The sequence below is a fragment of the Tupaia chinensis genome, unplaced genomic scaffold, assembly GCF_000334495.1.
Source record: "Tupaia chinensis unplaced genomic scaffold, TupChi_1.0 Scaffold000437_1, whole genome shotgun sequence".
In the NCBI taxonomy this organism is placed as follows: domain Eukaryota; kingdom Metazoa; phylum Chordata; class Mammalia; order Scandentia; family Tupaiidae; genus Tupaia; species Tupaia belangeri.
In genome coordinates, this window is record NW_006159942.1 from 2,277,643 (window position 1) to 2,295,782 (window position 18,140).

At 37.7% G+C, this 18,140-nt stretch overlaps 1 protein-coding gene across 1 annotated transcript in view; it reads right to left on the bottom strand.

Annotated features, from left to right (window-relative positions):
• The window catches only part of NECTIN3 (nectin cell adhesion molecule 3), a 148,548-nt gene that overhangs the window by 104,014 nt on the left and 26,394 nt on the right, over window positions 1-18,140 (bottom strand). The window contains exon 2 of the mRNA XM_006155149.2: window positions 777-1,118. Coding sequence (XP_006155211.1) covers window positions 777-1,118 — 342 coding nt within the window. The remainder of the gene's footprint in view (window positions 1-776; window positions 1,119-18,140) is intronic.

Below are 18,140 nucleotides of genomic sequence, written 5' to 3' on the forward strand. Positions count from 1 at the left end.
GGGCAGAAATGGCTAGACACTCATACCACTATCTTGTTCAATCACTGGCCTCAAGAAGAGCTTCCCTCAGTCACTAGCCTAGATCTACCCACAAGAAAAACATGACCTCAACTCAAATTGTGAACCATACTCCTAGTACCTGAGTAGTATCTTTTTGGAGTAGGATTTGAGTAACGTATCTCCAGGTCAACCACAAGTTGGTATTTATTAATCCTTACGCTATTATTATCTAAATACTGATAAGCACTTCCAAATTGATTCAACTTTCATTGCAAATGACTTATTCAAAATTTCATCATAAGTTTTTAAAAGGGTATCAGGTAAGAAAAAGTGGACTATCATTTATTATGAACAAGACCCAAATAGCTATACAAATGTACAAAAGGAATGAAATTGCAAAATGAAGTGTCAATGGCTCCAAGAAGACAAATTTGATCATTAAAAAAAATGGAAAAAGTTAAGTAAATATGACATTTTTACTAAAGTTTAGAAATATAAGGAGAAATGAAAATACAAATACATGTCATAGAAATTTAGCATTTATTAAAATAAAAACTATCATGAAAAAAGTAAAATAGCTAAAACTACACAGCATATAAATAAGTAGAAATAGACAAGACTTAAATTGAGAACCTAGAATCATACAATTTTGAGAAAGAAAGTCATATTTAAGTTCCTTTACTTTAAACTTATATTTAACTATTTTAAATAATTGAAAATATTTTTATTATAATCCTCACCACTACCACCAAAATATACAATGCAAGCATACCTACCTAATACAGTTACAACTGTAGAGGACTGGGCATTTCCAAGTGGGAATGTAACAGCTTTGCAAATGTATTTTCCAGAATCTGAGAATCCTATATTATGTAGAGTAATTGTTGCATCATTAAGTGAATAGTTCTTAAACAAGACTCTTCCCTGATATTCTCCTTGGACAGAGAATCCATATTGAGGATGATGAACTGCAACAGTCTGCGAACTTTTGCCATGTACCTTCTCCCATGAAATTTGTGTTATGGTTTCATTTACTTCAATTAAACACTTCAAGGAAACATTCTTTCCCCATACTGCTGTAACATGTGGTTCCACAATAATTGGTCCAGCTAAGGCACCTGTGGAGAAAAAAACAAAACAAAACTATAGTTCTTAAACTGGAAAAAATTAAGCTAATATATGATCTCTCTCCCTCCCCTCTTATTTTCTCTCCCACCACCAAAGGTGTATATACCAATATGCACATAGACAGACACAGACACATTTATGATCTAATAACAAAAAATACTAAAAATACCAATATGCACACAGACACATTTATGATCTAATAACAAAGAAGACTAAAAAGAACTAGATGTTCTCTGGGCTGGATGTGAGATCCAACAGTAACTATCAAATCAAATACCTGCCAATAAATGTTGCAGTGAAAAATCACTAGACTGGGAACGAGAATTGGCTCAAGAACAGGTGTTTTCCCTGTCACACCTAAATTTACATGCGAACCCAGCCCTGGCTGCCGCTTTCACTGCAGCCTTGTAAAATGCTGAAGCAGAAGACCCAGCTGAGCCATGCCTGGATTCCTGACCCACAGAAACTAAAAAGCTAATAAAGAGATGTCATTTCAAAGACACTAAGTTTCAGGGTAACTTTTTTTTTTTTTTTGGAGAGGTTTTTTTTCACTATAGGGCTCGTGCGCTTGCCAGACAGAGAGAGACATAGAGACAGAAAGTGAGAAATCACTCCCCGGGGGTATGGTCACGCTGCAATCCCTTCTCCTCCATTCTCCTCTCGGGATCTTGAGCACGCACGCACACGAGCCCGGCGTGAGTTTTTTAAGCCACCAGGTCCAGGACTCGAACCGCAGTCGACTACGTGGGAGTCCAGCGACATAGCCATTACGCTAACTGCTGGTTCCCATCAGGGTAATTTTTTATACTGCCATAAATAATTTACACATTTAGGTATCTTCCAAACCAAATATAGTATCAAGTGTGTATTTTTTGGCTGCTCCCTATGTCAAAAGTCTAAGAAAAATAATTTAAAAATTTAACAGTGGACTGATGGCTCACTGGGTAAAGGGGCCAGATCTCACATGGCTGATCACACAGACTGAGTCCTGGATCTGGAAGCTTGAGAAACATGCCAGGTGAATGTGTAATACAATGCCCCAGATCTCTAAATGATGGAGAAATGGAGAAGGGATTGTAGTGTGATCAGGCCCCATCATAGGGTGCTTTCTCCCTCTTCTTTTATGTCTGTCTCCAGTTAGTATACACTATCTCTAACAAACAGTAATAATAACTGAAGACAGATCAACTGCCAGAAAATATTCATAAAGAAATATTAATGTAGACATAATATCTTTTATTTTTCATTCTATTGTGAAGGAAAACTTCATAATCAAAAGTTAAAGTGAAATAATATATTCCTTCCTGAAAGCAATGGCAAAATTTATATTATTTTGAGGAAAATAAGACTAAAGTTTATGAATAGTATTGTCAAGCAAGATGCTGCACACTGACAAGTATATCAGAGTATGTATCAAGTTTGTGGACAGTTTACCACTCACATATATTGTCTAACAAAATAAACAAATACTCAAACTAAGAAGTGAACAGAGAGATGGGTTACTGTCTGTTGTGATATGTATAGTATTCCCACCTGGATTAGTGAGAAATGTACAGATGCTGAAATATTCACTTTGCAAGCTAAGTGACATATGTGGTTGAATGTATTAAAGAAATTTAAATATATTTTTTAAAAAAGTAAACCAAGACGGTGGTATAACAGTCACATGACTGAAGCCACATGCGAGGTCCTAGGTTCCTTTCCCAAGATCTCCTTTTATGTTCCCAGGCATGCATGAGCATGTCCATTATCTGAGCTAGCTAATGTGAAAGTTTCCGCTGAGGAGCCCTCCACCATGAGAAATATATAAATAAATAAGAAAAAAATAAGTAAGCCTAAATAAGTACATGCAAATGAGAATTACATAAGTAATACTTTCAAGACAAAGTCATATCTAGTTAGTATTTTAAAATGAATACAAAAATACAGAAGGATAGCACTTAAAACCATAATAAAGGAAAGTGTGTTTATACACTTGGACAGCTCTGAACAACAAGAAATTTACACAACACTAAATTTTTTAAGTTTTGTTACAAGATGTGTCCACTCATTGGATAGAAAAAGAAAGTGAGCAATCACCCCAATGTCCATGCCACAATTCCTTCTCTCAGGATTTTGAGCATGCACACACAATGAACCCAGCATGATTTTCAAGCCTCCAAGTCCAGGACTCGAACCACACACCAGCCATATGAGATCCAGCTGCCTTAATCTCCATGCCACCTGGTTGGCCCACACAATGTTATTTTCATAAACCATTTTTGGAATAGAAATAAAAAAAAAAAGAGGGCAAACTTTAACATCTGAGAGAAAGATACCAGAGAAGGACTGATGATTCACAGTGACTAAAACTTGATGTCAGTACCAGAAATCATACTAAAGAAAATGTTTAAAATGGAAGTAGGAATAAAGTAGCAACAACTCCCTTTCTCTCCTCCCCTTACTTCCAACAAGCCCCATGATCTTTCAAATATTAGGTCTACAAAATGGCAGGTGCAAATATTCTATAAATGTTTCTAGTTAAACATTCAGTTTAGTCTATGTCCAATTATAATCAACATCTCCAAAGATTTAAAAGATATGTAGCCTATAGGAAGTACCTTCGAATTTACAATATTTTTTTTGAGGCAACTACTTAAGCATATATTTTCAAAAATTTAGCAATATAACAGCATCCTCATCAATTTCAGAATTCTTCAACATTCTGGATTTAAATCAAATTTATCACCAGCAAACATATTCAACAATTAATCTAATTATTTTAAACAGATGTTTAAATTATATCAACCTCAAAAATGTAACAAAACAGGATTTTCAAAAAAAAAAATCCCAAAATAATACTCAAAACATAATCACAGAAGAATAGTGTCAAGTGAATTAAATAATTTATGTGAAAACTATTTAAAAACTGCAAACAATGTAAGACTATGAAAAAATTTCTAACTTCCTGTCATCATCTTAACTACAAATGGTAACTGGAATCATACAAGGTTCTATATTGAAGGAACTTCAAAAAGTTTGTGGAGAATGGAATTAAAAGAGAAAAACTAAAAATAAAAACTTTATTTCTCAACATAAGCTCCATCAAAGTTCAAGATATTTAACTATCTTGATTAACTAGCCGTTTAATTCATCCCTGAAGAACTGAGGATCCTAGGAATTTAACCCTGTCGATACAGTCTTTTTTTTTTTAACATTAATTGAAGAAAAATGGGCATCCTTTAATTTTCTGTTCTTTCTTCCCTTTTTTTTTTTTTTTAAAGAACAAGAGACAAAAAGAAGTCAGAACTCAAATCAGGACTGAAGGCGAATGCCTAATGATCTAACACCGAAACTAGCAAAAACTGCCCTTATTTGATGAGAGGAGTGAGCAGGTGGAATTGACGTGGTGTAGAAAGAGAGTCAGGTAAAGCCTTCTGAGGCACTTTCTGCTAAAGCTGAAAAGTTAACTTAGTAACACTCTCATAATAAGAATATGTTACCATTCTTTGGCCCTCCAAAAAGCCAACAAGCAAAATATCTAGAACATCACACACACACACACCCATGTGTACACGTGGACGGACGGACACACACACACACACACACACACACACACACACACACACACACACGACACACAAACAAAAGGCTGCGGTGACCTTTGGTCCTCATTGGTATGCTTTTGCTTTGACTGGACCACTTTCACCTTTTGGTAGTCATTGCTTTGGTTGCGCTTTGTGTTCAGGATCATACTTGTAAAGTCATGTGTCACTACCTGTTATAATTCTTTAAGGAAATTTATTTAGGATCTTGATCCCACTTATTTCAAACTTCCATTGAAAGCTCTGCTATTTTCTGAAGCTCCTCTGAACATGAAAGTTTTTGGTACTCATCAAGCTGAAAAGTTTCCTCAACTTTAATTTTTCAGTCAGAATTGTATACATTAAACCAAGTGAAATGTCTATGGGGATGGCTATTGCTTCTGATATTAATTGTTAGTCTTTTTTCTAGTAGGACACAAAAAAGATTATTTTCCTCACAAAATGATGTGGATGGTCTGGCAACATGGGCATTATATTCAACATCATCTCGCTCCTTCTTAAAATGAGATATTCACTTGTAAGCTGCTGATTTTAGAAGGAGAAGGCACTTTCCCATAAACTTCTCATAAGGCACTAATGATTTCACCATTCTTCCTCCCAAACATGACCACAAATTTAATGTTTGTTCTCGTTTCCATTTTAGCAGAGTTAATATTGCTCTGAAGAAAAACCTAGGTCACATAACAAAAACTGGTTAAGAGAAGCAAACATTTTCTTGTTCATTCATTTATCAGTACAGACCGTGTGCGTATTATATGCCAGGGAATGTTGTAGGTGCTGGAAATATTACTAAACAGAGGTTTCTGTACCTATTGAGTTCATTTTCTAATGGAGAAACAAAATTTAAAAAGTAAAAATAAATAGTAAAAACTGCGAAGAAAGCAAAGCAAGATTAAGGACAGTAACTTTTTAGAATGCATAGAGCACTCTATCTTTTTTAATTTAAAAAGATCTTTTAAAGATGAGAGTGGAAGAACCAGCAGTTGGCGTAATGTCTATGTCGCGGGACTCTCATGTAGTCAAATGCAGTTCCAATCCCAAACCTGATGGTTTAAACTCACACCAGGCGCATGTGCATGTGTGCCCAAGATCCTGGGAGGCAAACAGAGAAGGGACTGTGACATAGCCATCCCCCGGGGGGGAAGATTTCTCGCTTTCTGTCTCTCTTTCTGGCGAGTGCACACATCCTATGGCAAAAACCTCTCCAAAAAAAAAAAAGGTAAGAGTGGAGCAGAGACATTTAAAAAGTGAGGAAGGGGAAAGAATTTTTCAGTGACACTAGAGTGGAGTAAGTATGAAAAACAGTGGGATATGGGCCACTCAGGTGGCAAGTCATCATGAAAGCTAGCTTTAACAAATAAGATGAGAAGCCACTAAACAATTTTTAGCACAAACACCACATAGTCTAAATTACCTTGTAAAAGGATAGCTCTGCTCTGTTAAGAATAAAAGACAGCAAAGCAAAGATTACAACCAAAAATATCAGTTAGGAATCTACTATGTTAACGTAGAAGACAGAACGGGGTTTGGAGCAGGGTAACTGAGTTGGTAGTATTAATAAAATACAAGTCGTATTTTTAATCTACTCTGTTTTGAAAGATGTTATTGTTTGGATGACGATTTGTCCTTCAACGTTTCATGTTTTGGAATCTGATGTTGGAAGGTGGTGATGCATAGTGGGTGGTGACTGGATCACGGTAACTGCATCATGGAGGCAACACTCTCATGACTAGATTAAGATGTTTGGCAAACACCAAGTGAATTCTAGTTTTATAAGAAAAGAGCTGGTTCTCGTGTGTTGCAGTGAAAGAGAAGAGCTGCCTGCAGCTGTCTCTCTGTGCACACCTGCCATTCCCTGTGCTTCTGTCAGCCCTGTTGTAGGACAGCCTGATGCCAGCCTTTGAACTTTCTGGTTGCCAATTGAGAGCTGATAAACTTTGTAAATCAGCAGGTCTCACGTATCACTGTTAACAATGCAGTAACAGACTAAGGCAGCAGAGTGAACAAAATTTACTGATGAAATGAAGACTGGGGTGTGGGGGCGGAAAAAAAGGAGCCAAGGTTTTGGGTCTGAACAAACAGAATGATGGAGTTGTCATTTACCAAAACTGAACTAGCAAGTGGAATGTGTTTTAGAGTTCAAAGTAGAGAGAATTTAGGAAGTTCAGTTTTAGACTTGTTAATAAGTTTGAGATACTTGTTTGACAACCAATTGGATATGTTAAATAAGCAGTTGGACATAAAAAAAAAAAAAAAGGATGCCTATTTGGAGAAAGCAGAAAAACTGGAGGTATAAATTTAGATTAATCAACATATAAAAGGTACAGAAGTCAAATCATCTATAAAGTATTACTAGTGTGGAACCTAATATTAATATACTAGTATCCTTAAGAGCAAGCACCTGTGGTGTATTCTGTGGTGTGTCGAAACATTAAAAGATTTGGAAATTAAGCAGAATTCAACAAGGAAAAAGAAAGAAAAGCAAGAAGGTATCCTGCACACATAAGTGAGTAAAGAACCTGAGTGAGTGATCATATTCCAAATACTACTAATAGGTCAAAAAGAGGATTGATAAGTAACCCACTGAATTTAGAAAATGTTTTAGTAGAGTGAGGAGGACATAAAAGCCTGACTGGGGAAGGATTTAAAACAAAATAGAAATTTCTGTTTTCAGACCAGAAGAAATAATAGGATTTACACTCCTGCCTGAAACAACCATTTCAAGACTATACTCAATAGGCAACAAAGTACTGATGCCTGCAAGTAACCAGACACATGAGCCCAATGATTAACTCTAGTTTACCACCTGGAGAGAATTTCAAGTCAATAGCATAGGGAGAGAGAAATCAACCAAAATCAAGCAATCTTTTTGAGTTACATCCAAACTATACTGAAGGTTCTAGACAGTACAGTCAAGCAAGAAAAAGAAAAGGCATTCAAATCAGAATGGAATAGAAGAAAGGTTTTCATTTACAGAAATATCTTTGTAGAAAATCTGATGGGATCCACAAAAAAGCAACAATGAGAACAGTGTTTAGCAAGGATAAGAGTAATCCTTACACAGAACCAACTGTATTTCTATGTACCAGCAGCAAAAAAACTGGAAAATAAAATTTTAACAGTATTGTTTAATAACTTTTTTTAAAAAATGAAATAGTAATAAATCTGATCAAAGGTGTGAAAAGGTACTATACAATTAAAATGATAAAATATACTCAGAGAAACTAAAGAAACCTAAATAAACAGAGAGACATACTTTGTTCTTGGGTCAGAAAACTCCATATGCTTAAACAATTAATTCTCTCTAAATTGATACACTGGTCATCTTTGTTCTGAAAATTATTTCCTAAAGGACCTGGAGAAAGCCATGCCTATATCCACCAATCTTACTAAATAAGTCACTTTGCCTTAGTAATTGTCCTTACTTCTCATCCTGACTCTGGTATAGCATATGATGATTAGTAAACTCCTTTATCTATGCTAAGGTTAAGCTTAAAATACCTCTCTGCTGACCTAAATTTTAATAAAGTCTTGTTCCTTTGACCAATAACAAACTAAAGATTCTGTGTCTACCTGTAAGCCCTACACTCACTCCCCTTCCTGGCTTCAAGATGTTCCACTTTCTGGGCCAAGCCAATGTATAACCTCTGTGGACTGATTTATGATTTCTGCTTTCTTGAAATATACAAAAGGCATGTTATCACTCAACCTTCTCTGAGCACTCTGTCAAGGCTGCTTGGTTTGTATTTCTGGACCACAGTCACTCAAACTGACTTGGAATAAATCTCTTTCAATAGTTTGGTTCTTCTGTTGACAGGTTCAACATAATAAACACCAGCCTAGTAACAAAAATGGAATGGAATACGTATTTTAAAATACATATGGAAATACAAATAGCCATCACTTTGAGTTAGGCAAATGTCTCTTAGATATGAATCTAAAAGTACAATCACTAGACTTCATCAAAATTAAAATTTTCCATTTCAAAGGTTATTCTTTTTTTTTTTTTTTTGAGATTTTTTTTGCTATAGGGTGCATGCGCTCGCCAGAAAGACAGAAAGAGACAGAAAGTGAGACATCACCCCCCAGGGGGGATGGCCACGCCGCAATCCCTTCTCCTCCATTCTCCTCTTCAGGATCTTGGACACGCACACGCATGCGCCCAGCGTGAGTTTAAGCCGCCGGGTCCGGAACTCTTAACTGCAGTCGGTTTCATGGGAGCCCAGCGACAGAGCCATTACGTGAACTGCTGGTCCCATCAAAGGTTATTCTTGAGCTAGCTCCGTGGCACAGCAGTAATGCACTGTTTAAGAGAAGATAGACTCCGCAAAATGACCACTACCTGGCTTGGTCAGCCTGAAACCACCAGGCACAGCATATCATGTGACCAAGATCCAGCAGACCAAAGGAGGGGAATGAAGCATGACCAGACCCTGAGGAGGGTGCTTCTCTCACTCCTGCATGCTCTCTATCATGTATAAAGAAAAAAAAGATAAAGCACTCTTAAAGCACTGACTCCAAGTACTGTGAAAATACACAACTCAGTGAAAATACACAAACTGTTTTTCTATGTAACAGATGAAGAATCAAAAAGTTAAGACTTACCCTGAGCCATATATATAATAAAAAGACAGTGCCACTAGTCACAGTCCAGAGGATAAAGGAAGGTTTTGCAAAAGAGACATTTAAGCTGGGTCGTGAAGCCTAAGATTTTCAGAGGCTGAAAACACTATTCCAAGCTAAGCCAAGATTTACCATGTACTTCTACATTTGCACCAAAAGATAGAAGTACAAGTAAGACTAGAAAGGAAAGAAATCCAAAATGAGGAAAAAGCAGTAATTATAAATGACACAAAGAACTAAAACAAAAGTCTTCTAATTATCCTCTGGCACAGTGCTTAACATTTCTTAGAAAAGCACTTTCCAGTCACTAGCTACATGTGGCTATTGAAATCTAAACAGAAAAATTTTCATTTTAATTCAGGTTTTCAGTTATGCTAGCCATATTTCAAGTGCTACGTGACAATACACTGAAGAGTGCTATTGAAAGCAAAAGTTAGAAGTCCAATAAAGTCGACTACAGGTCTACAGTTTTCTATAAAGCTAAAAAATATTCTGTGGTCAGCATGTGGCATGGCAGTTTAGGTACTAAACTCCCACATAGCCAACTATGGTTCGAATCCCAGACCTGACAGCCTAAAAATCATGCCAGGCATATGCACATTCATGCCCAAAATCCTGAGAGAATGGAGAAGGGACTGCAGTGTGGCCATCTTCCCTAGGGGATGACTTCTCACTTTCCTTCTCTCATTCTCTCTGTCTCCTTCTGCAGAGGGCACAGTGCCCAATGGTAAAAATCTTAATTAAAAAAAAAAAAAAGTGAAAAAAATTTAGACTCAAAGTTAATTTCTAAAAATTGACATTTCTACAACGTACATGTAATCAATAATAGTGAAAATAACAGTGAATAAGAAGTGAAAGAAAAGCATCTACTAAAATATTTTTATACATTGACACTAAATTTCAACTTTCATTCTATAGAATCATGATAGCTATTAAAGAGCAATTTGAAGTTTCATGAAATTTCTTTCTTTTTAAAATCTGCTACAGGATGTATGCTCTCACAAAGAGAAAGAGTAAGGGAAAGTGAGAAAGCCTCCATCAGAGGGGATGGCCATGCCACAACCCCTTCTTCAATCTCCTCATGGGATTTCAGGTAAGAATGCAGAAACTTGGAGTGTTTTATCAGCCACCAGGAGAGACTTAACCACACAGACGTGTACGATCCAGCTACTTAACCACCACACCACTGGCTAACCCAACAAACTGTTCTTTCTAAAATGTGGTTTACCACCTATTCTCAATCACTACTTTATAATTTCAAATAAGGCTGTATCTTGATTTCAACAGCCAGCATAAATAAAGGTTCTTTTGGGGCCACCATGTGGCATGGTGTGTGTAAGGTGCTAAACTCCCATGTGGCTCACTACAGTTTGAGTACTGAACCTGATGGCTAGATTGCTCACTTTCTCTCTCTGGTCAAATTAGAAAATAGTAACAAATAAAATTATATAAATAATTATTTTTAAAAAATAAAGGTTCTTTTTAACTGAACTCAATTTATGCATCAAGGCATAATATAATTTTTTTTTTTTTTGGAGAGATTTTCACTGTAGGGCGCGTGCGCTCGCCAGATAGACAGAGAGAGACATAGAGACAGAAAGCGAGAAATCACCCCCCAGGGGGGATGGTCACGCCGCAATCCCTTCTCCTCCATTCTCCTCTCGGGATCTTGGGCACGCACGCACACGCGCCCGGCGTGAGTTTTAAGCCACCGGGTCCGGGACACGAACCGCGGTCGACTACGTGGGAGTCCAGCGACATAGCCATTACGCTAACTGCTGGTTCCCAAGGCATAATATAATTTTTTAGAAGGGAAGCATAAAACATTAGATCAGGAAGAAAACTTAAAGGAGATCCAAACTAACCATTTTACAGAGACAGTGAAGTGATTTGCCCTTATCATATGGCTAGTTTGTGGCAAAACAGACAAGAAGAAATCTCCCAGCTTTGAAAGTAATCTTCCCAACTCCATCATGTGAAACACATTATCAGTTAAATCTGAACATTTCACAGAAAGAAACCTGGCTCTTAGATAGGACACTCAAAAGCTCAGTGAATTTAAAAAAAAAAAAGGGGGGGGTGGTGGTGGAGAGAGACTACAATTGCTAAGTCAGCACTACTTACATCACAAGCAAACTGCACAAGAAACAGGGTTTTCATTACTATTACTTAAGAACCTGCTCTTTCAATTTGAATTTCCTTTAATCCCAATAATAAAATGTACTGCCCAAAAGTATTACAGGAGTTGTGTTATCTTAGAGTTTACTGTTACTCTAGCAGTAAAATTTGTCAACAATACGCAATTTTCAAAGAGGCACTTTTTTTGGGGGGGGGAGGGGTGCTAGAAGGAATGTGTGCTCAACAGCGAGAGCAAAAGTGACGGAAAATCAGAAACGACCCCCATGGGGGATGGTCACACTTAGATTCTTTCTGCTCTATTTCTCCTTTCAGAATTTAGGGCACATATACACAAGTGCCCAGCATGTTTTTCAAGCCACCAGGCCTGGGACCCGAACCATGTCGCCAGCCATATGAGATGTAGCTATCTTGACCACCCTACCAAAGGCTGATCCATAAAAGAAATTGATTTTTAACCACCTATAAATTTACGTTTCATCCTGTAACTTACTTCAAAAGTCATTATAAGTAATACATAAAAAGCTGAGAGCCTAAGAAAATGTAGAGAGTATTCTCAGAAGACGCAGACAATGTTTAGAGCTAGGGCTTTGAAGACACTAAACCACTATCAATTCTCATAATAGCAGTCTTATTTTTGTGTGTGTGTGTGGGGGGGAATGTGGGAGTCTGCACACCAGCGCGTCTGCCGAGGCCATTTTCATGAGTCTCTTACTATAGCCATCTTAGGAAGCCCTTAAGTTTTGGTTTCTCAGAGAGCAAACAATTACACAATGCCAAAGGCCACAACTGGCTCCCCTTCAAAACCATACTCTGATTGGCAACTAGAATCCCTCAGATTTGCATATCCGGTACATCATGATTGGTCCACAAAAGCAACCAATCATAACCCACCTTTTAACAACCAATCACCGCCCACCAATATGTATATAACCACGATCCCTGGCCCACAATAAACGATCCCTGGCCCACAATAAACGGAAGACCCTGAAGAGTTGTAACACTGTCGTCCCCTCAGGAAACCTGTTCCACTGTCCTGCGGGTCCGGACAGGGGGAGAGGCTTTTGCTATAGGGCCTGTATGCTCGCCAGAGAGACAGAGAGAGAGAGAGACAGAAAGTGAGAAATCACCCCCTGGGGGAGGCATAATAGCAGTCTTAAAGCTTCAAGTAAAAATTAATGTTTTTACTTGAAAAACATAAACACTATGCCTGCATGCATTAATAACCCAAAACTCAACCTGTTTTTAAGGAAGAATCTCTAAATAAGTATATGGTTGTTTATGGTTTGGTAGTATACTCTTCAGACCTCAGAAAGAAAATTAAAACTGTGGACAGGTTACAGAGCAGAATAAAAAGGCAAGAACTTGGAGTCAAATTAACCTGGATTTTAGAACACAGTTTATTGCTGGGAACTTATTTTATCACCTATACAATGGAACCGCTGTCACCTAATCAACCAAGTTTTAATAAAAGTTTTTTTAAAAAATACTCAAATATAGGAGCAGGCACTAAATACCAAAGAAAAACTGCTAGAATTGTCTGAAGATCAGTTGAAAGTAAAGACTGATTCTGTAGTAACACTAATTTGCAAGGTGATATGACTTTGCCCCTAGCATAACTAGAAGCTGGGAAGTGAGCAAAGAGAATATGTAAACCCAGATTGATCTCAAGTTTTGCCAGGCTAGTGTAACTGAGAAACATGAAGTAAACAATTAGAAATTCTTTAATTGCCAGAGACTTACCTTTCCAGAGAAAGAAAGAGAAAGCAACCCCCAGTAAGGCATGGTCACACTGTAATCCTTTTTCCTCCATTTCTAGTTCCCATCAGGATTTTGGGCACATACACTGAAGTGCCCAGCATGTATGTCAAGCCACCAGGACTGGAATTCAAACTGTGGTTGGCTATGTGGGATGTGTCTCCCTTAAGTGCTGAGCTATGGGACTGGCTCCAGCAAGTAATAAGATATTCTAAGCCAAGTCTAGTTTGAAAAAATAAGCTGTTAGTATGGACAAAACACAGAATGCATAGTACATTATCAAAAGCTTGAATATTGAGTTTCTCCATTCATTATTAAGTACTATATATACCATAACGTAGAAATACAGCCTCATACTTCTCATACTTCCAAGAGCTAATAATCCAGAAGAGAAAATAAGACATACATGACAATGAAAGTTATGGATAGAGTGACTACATAAGCCAAAAACTGTTTATGGGGAAAGAGGGTAGATTACTAGTAATTATGCCAGAATAATACTTGTAAACCTAGACACTTCAAGACAAACTAGTATGTACCAGACTTAAGAAAGGCATCCAGTTAAGAGTACAAACTTAAAAAGGGAATTCAAAGAGGGAATGAGAAATACAGAATAAGAAAACTTATCTACAAAGAGAAAATTTCCTTCAGGTAAACCTATATTCATAATTCTAATTTTATCCAGGTACTTTGTGGGAGAATTGTGGCATTTAAGCTAAATTTTAAGCAAGGTATATGTTTCCAGGCAAAGAAAGGACACAAAGAAAAATAAAAGCAAAGATACCCAGAGAACCAGAAAATGCAAGGGAAGTTTGTAGAAGTTAGAAAAGCCCGAGTATTGGTAACAAGATAACAAGAGACTAAGCCAGAAAGATGAAGACTTAATTAAGTTTGCCTGTACATCCATTCCCCCACCCCACTGCCAATAACATGTATTTAATAACCTACCTTTATGGGACCAGCAGTTGGTGTGATGGCTATGTCGCTGGACTCCCATGTAGTCAATCATGGGAGTCCCGGACCCAGTAGCTTAAACTCACACAGGGTGCATATGCGTGTGTGCCCAAGATCCCAGGAGGAAAAGGGATTGTGGCATGGCCATCAGCCCTAGGGGATGATTTCTCCCTTTCTGTATCTCTGTCTTTCTGGCGAACGCACGTGCCCTATAGCAAAAACCTCTCAAATAAATAAATAACCTACCTGTTTGGGCCAGGGACTATGGTGGAAAAGACAAAGGAGGAGTCATGGTCCTTCTTTCAGGAGTGTAAAGCCTAGGCAATAGGCAAAAGAGTGAAAATATATAAAGCTAAAAATCAAAGGGAATATTAGGAAAAAAATCCATCTACTAATTAATATATCACAGAGGGAAAAAAAAAGCACAGATCAGAAAGAGCAGTTAAAAGGTGTGAATCTATGAATGTGATCTTATTTGGAAAAAGGGTCTTTGCATATGTAATTAAGTAAAGGGTCTAAGGATGAGACATCACCACAGATGACCTAGGTAGACCCTAAATCTAATGACAAATGTCCTAATAAGAAACACACAGAAAAAAGACAGGGGAGAAGGCCAAGTAAAGACAAATGTAGGGACTGGAGTTATGCAGCCATAGGCCAAGAAATGTCTATTGCCAACAGAGCTAGAAAAAGCAAGAAAACTTACTTTAGGGGCTCTAGCTTCTAAAGGAAATGTGGCCTTACCCATGCCTTTATTTTGGACTTCTGTATTCCAGAACTTTGAGAATAAATTTGTTTTATGCCACCAAGTTTATAGTACCTTGTTATAAAAGACTTAGAAAACAAATATAGAAAATTACACTAAACTAGGTATAAGATAATACCGAAAGTAATAGTGACTATATGAATGAAAACAGAGAAGACATTTGGACTTGCAAACCACTGAAGTCTCAGAATTACTGTGTTAGTTTAGAATATTTCTGTTCCAAATCCACAGAACAAATTTTTATATATTGAGACCAAAAGAAAAGCACAATTGACAACATCAATAGTTCACAAATTCCTCATCTAGAAAACAAAGAATCTTCACTAGAAAAGTGATTTTCAAATTGTCCTCCAAGTCCTATTCTATAACATAACTCAAGAAAAGGGAAAGGGGAAAAGTACTACAAGAGAACCTCAAAGGACAGGCTTTAGTGCTTCTATAAGAACAACATCACTTTTACACATGTAAAATTGTTTGAAGAAAAGAAGGGAAAAGAGGCTGAGTATTACCAAGTTACATGTTTAGAGTATTTTTCAACATGTTTAGAAATCTGTTTTTTCTTCTGATTCTGGACAAAATTTGACTGTTAAAGGTAGTCTTGGGAACCAGCAGTTAGCGTAATGGCTATGTCGCTGGACTCCCACATAGTCAACTGCGGTTCGCGTCCTGAACCCGGTGGCTTAAAACTCACGCCGGGTGCGTGTGTGTGTGTGTGTGTGTGTGTGTGTGTGTGTGCCCAAGATCCCGAGAGGAGAATGGAGTCTAAACTTCTCTGGCTGACATTTCATGTATGTTACCTAATTTGTTCCTGGAGGAATCCTGTGTGACTCTGGAAAAGGACCCTGTAAGTTTGTGCTTAGTTTTCCACAGATTTTGCTTCATGCCCCTTTGCTGATTTTGCGTGGTATCCTTTTACTATTTAAAAAAAAAAAAAAATCACATCTTTGAGTATGACTCCATACTAACTCTTATAGGTGCTCCAAAAGAATTACTAAATCTAAGACAGTCTTAGGGACCTTCCTAAAATATTACTCTTATGAAAGACAACAGCAAAAGGCTCTTCGTAGCATCGGAGACCAACAGATGGCATAATGGCTACATCACTGGACTTCTATGTAGTTGACAACAGTTTGAGTCCCAGACCCAGTGGCATAAACTCACACCGGGCGCACATGTGTGGATGCCCAAGATCTCAAGAGGAGGATGAGAACGGAGAAGGGATTGTGGCGTGGCCATCGCCCCTGGGGCATGATTTCTTGCTTTCTGTCTGTCTGTCTCTCTCTTTCGGGCAAGCGCACACACCCTATAGCAAAAACCTCTCAAAAACAAAACAAAAAAGAAGGCTCTTCACAGCATCAAAGAAAACTGGCAAACAGACACAAAAAGTGATACAAAAAACTCAACATGAAAAAATAATAGGAATATCATGAACATTTTCCACTTATATTTTCCTTTTCAAGTATGCAAACACTTTATGATGATTTAAAAAGAAAAAACTGTGCCTATGGGCAAACCACTGATATGTATAAAAGTTCAGTAAGCACTGTAGATAGGAAGCCAAATTACTTATGACTAACCATGGTTTGAGTTCCAGGTTGGCAGCTTGAAAAGCATCAGGTGTGTGTAAATGAATGCCCCAAATCCTGATGAAATAAACAGAGAAAGAAGAGTGGAGTATGACCACGCTCTACTGGGTTCTCTCTCTCGGTTCTCTCTCTCTCTCTCTCATGAGCACATGCACCCACTGGCAATTACAAAAACAAAAACAAAAGTCTAGTAGTTATAAAGTAAGTCAACATGTATAAATAAAAATTTTAAGTGAAAAGAGACTGTCATGAGCTGTTTCACTTATTTTCTTTTCTTTTTTCTAATGTAAGAGAGATTTTAACTATAGAGTCTGTGCACTTGCCAGAGAGACAGAAAGCAAGAAATCACCCCCAGGGGGATGGTCATGCCACAATCCTTTCTCCTCCATTCTCTTCCCGGGATTTGGGACACGCACACATGCACCCAGTGTGAGTTTCAAGCCACCACCAGGTCAAGGACTTGAACGGCAATCAACTACATGGGAGTCCAGTGATGTAATCATTTGGTCATATTCTTAATGGTACATAAAATCGTAATACATCTTTTAATTGACTACAGCTTAAATTTGATGGAATATAATAATTGTCACAATCCAATATTCTAAAGTAGTAATTCGATGTCTAAAAAATAAGTATCTTGCATAAGTGAGAAAGCAATGCAAGTTACGACACTAAAAACAAACATTTTTAAGCAACTGTGTTTCTTCTATTTCCATATAATTTAAAATATTTAAATTAAAATGTTTTATTTACACAAATCAATATTTGTAACTCTGGAAACTTTTTAAAAACACAATAACAGTTTTTTTCATTTCATTCGGTTTAAGAGATACAAAACTGCATCTAATCATCTAAACTTGTGCACAAAAACCTTTAAAAAACATTCAGGGACCAGCAGTTAGCATAATGGCTATGTCGCTGGACTCCCATGTAGTCGACCATGGTTCGCCTCCTGGACCCGGTGGCTTAAAACTCACACCGGGCGCATATGCGTGCATGCCCAAGATCCCAAGAGAAGAATGGAGGAGAAGGGACTGCGGCATGGCCATCCCCCGGGGAGTGATTTCTCGCTTTCTGTCTCTGTCTGGCGAGCGCACGCGCCCTTATAGCAAAAACCTCTCAAAAAAAAAAAAAAAAAAATTCAAAGTGGGCCAGGCAGTTAGGGTAATGGCTATGTCACTGAACTCCCAAGTAGTTGACCATGGTTCGAGTCCCGGTCCCGGCGGCTTAAACTCATGCCAGCAACGTGTGTGCGCGTGCCCAAGATCCCAAGAGGAGAAGAGACTGCGGCATGGCCATCCCCCCTGGGGGGTGATTTCTTGCTTTCTGTCTCTCTCTGTCTTTCTGGCAGGAACACACACCCAGTAACAAAAACCTCTCAAAAAAAATTTTAAAAATCATAGTATGGAGATTTGTGAGTTATTAACCTATTGCAGTGTTATCAACTTACTGCCTCTCAGCTCCTTCCTATACATGCTCTGTACTTTAAGCATTTCTCCTTTAATTGAGCATGGTATTATGCTTTCTCAGGAAAAGGTGCTGAAGGAATATTTCAGGAATATTAGTTCATCAAAATTATAGGATATAAGATTGATTCACATAATT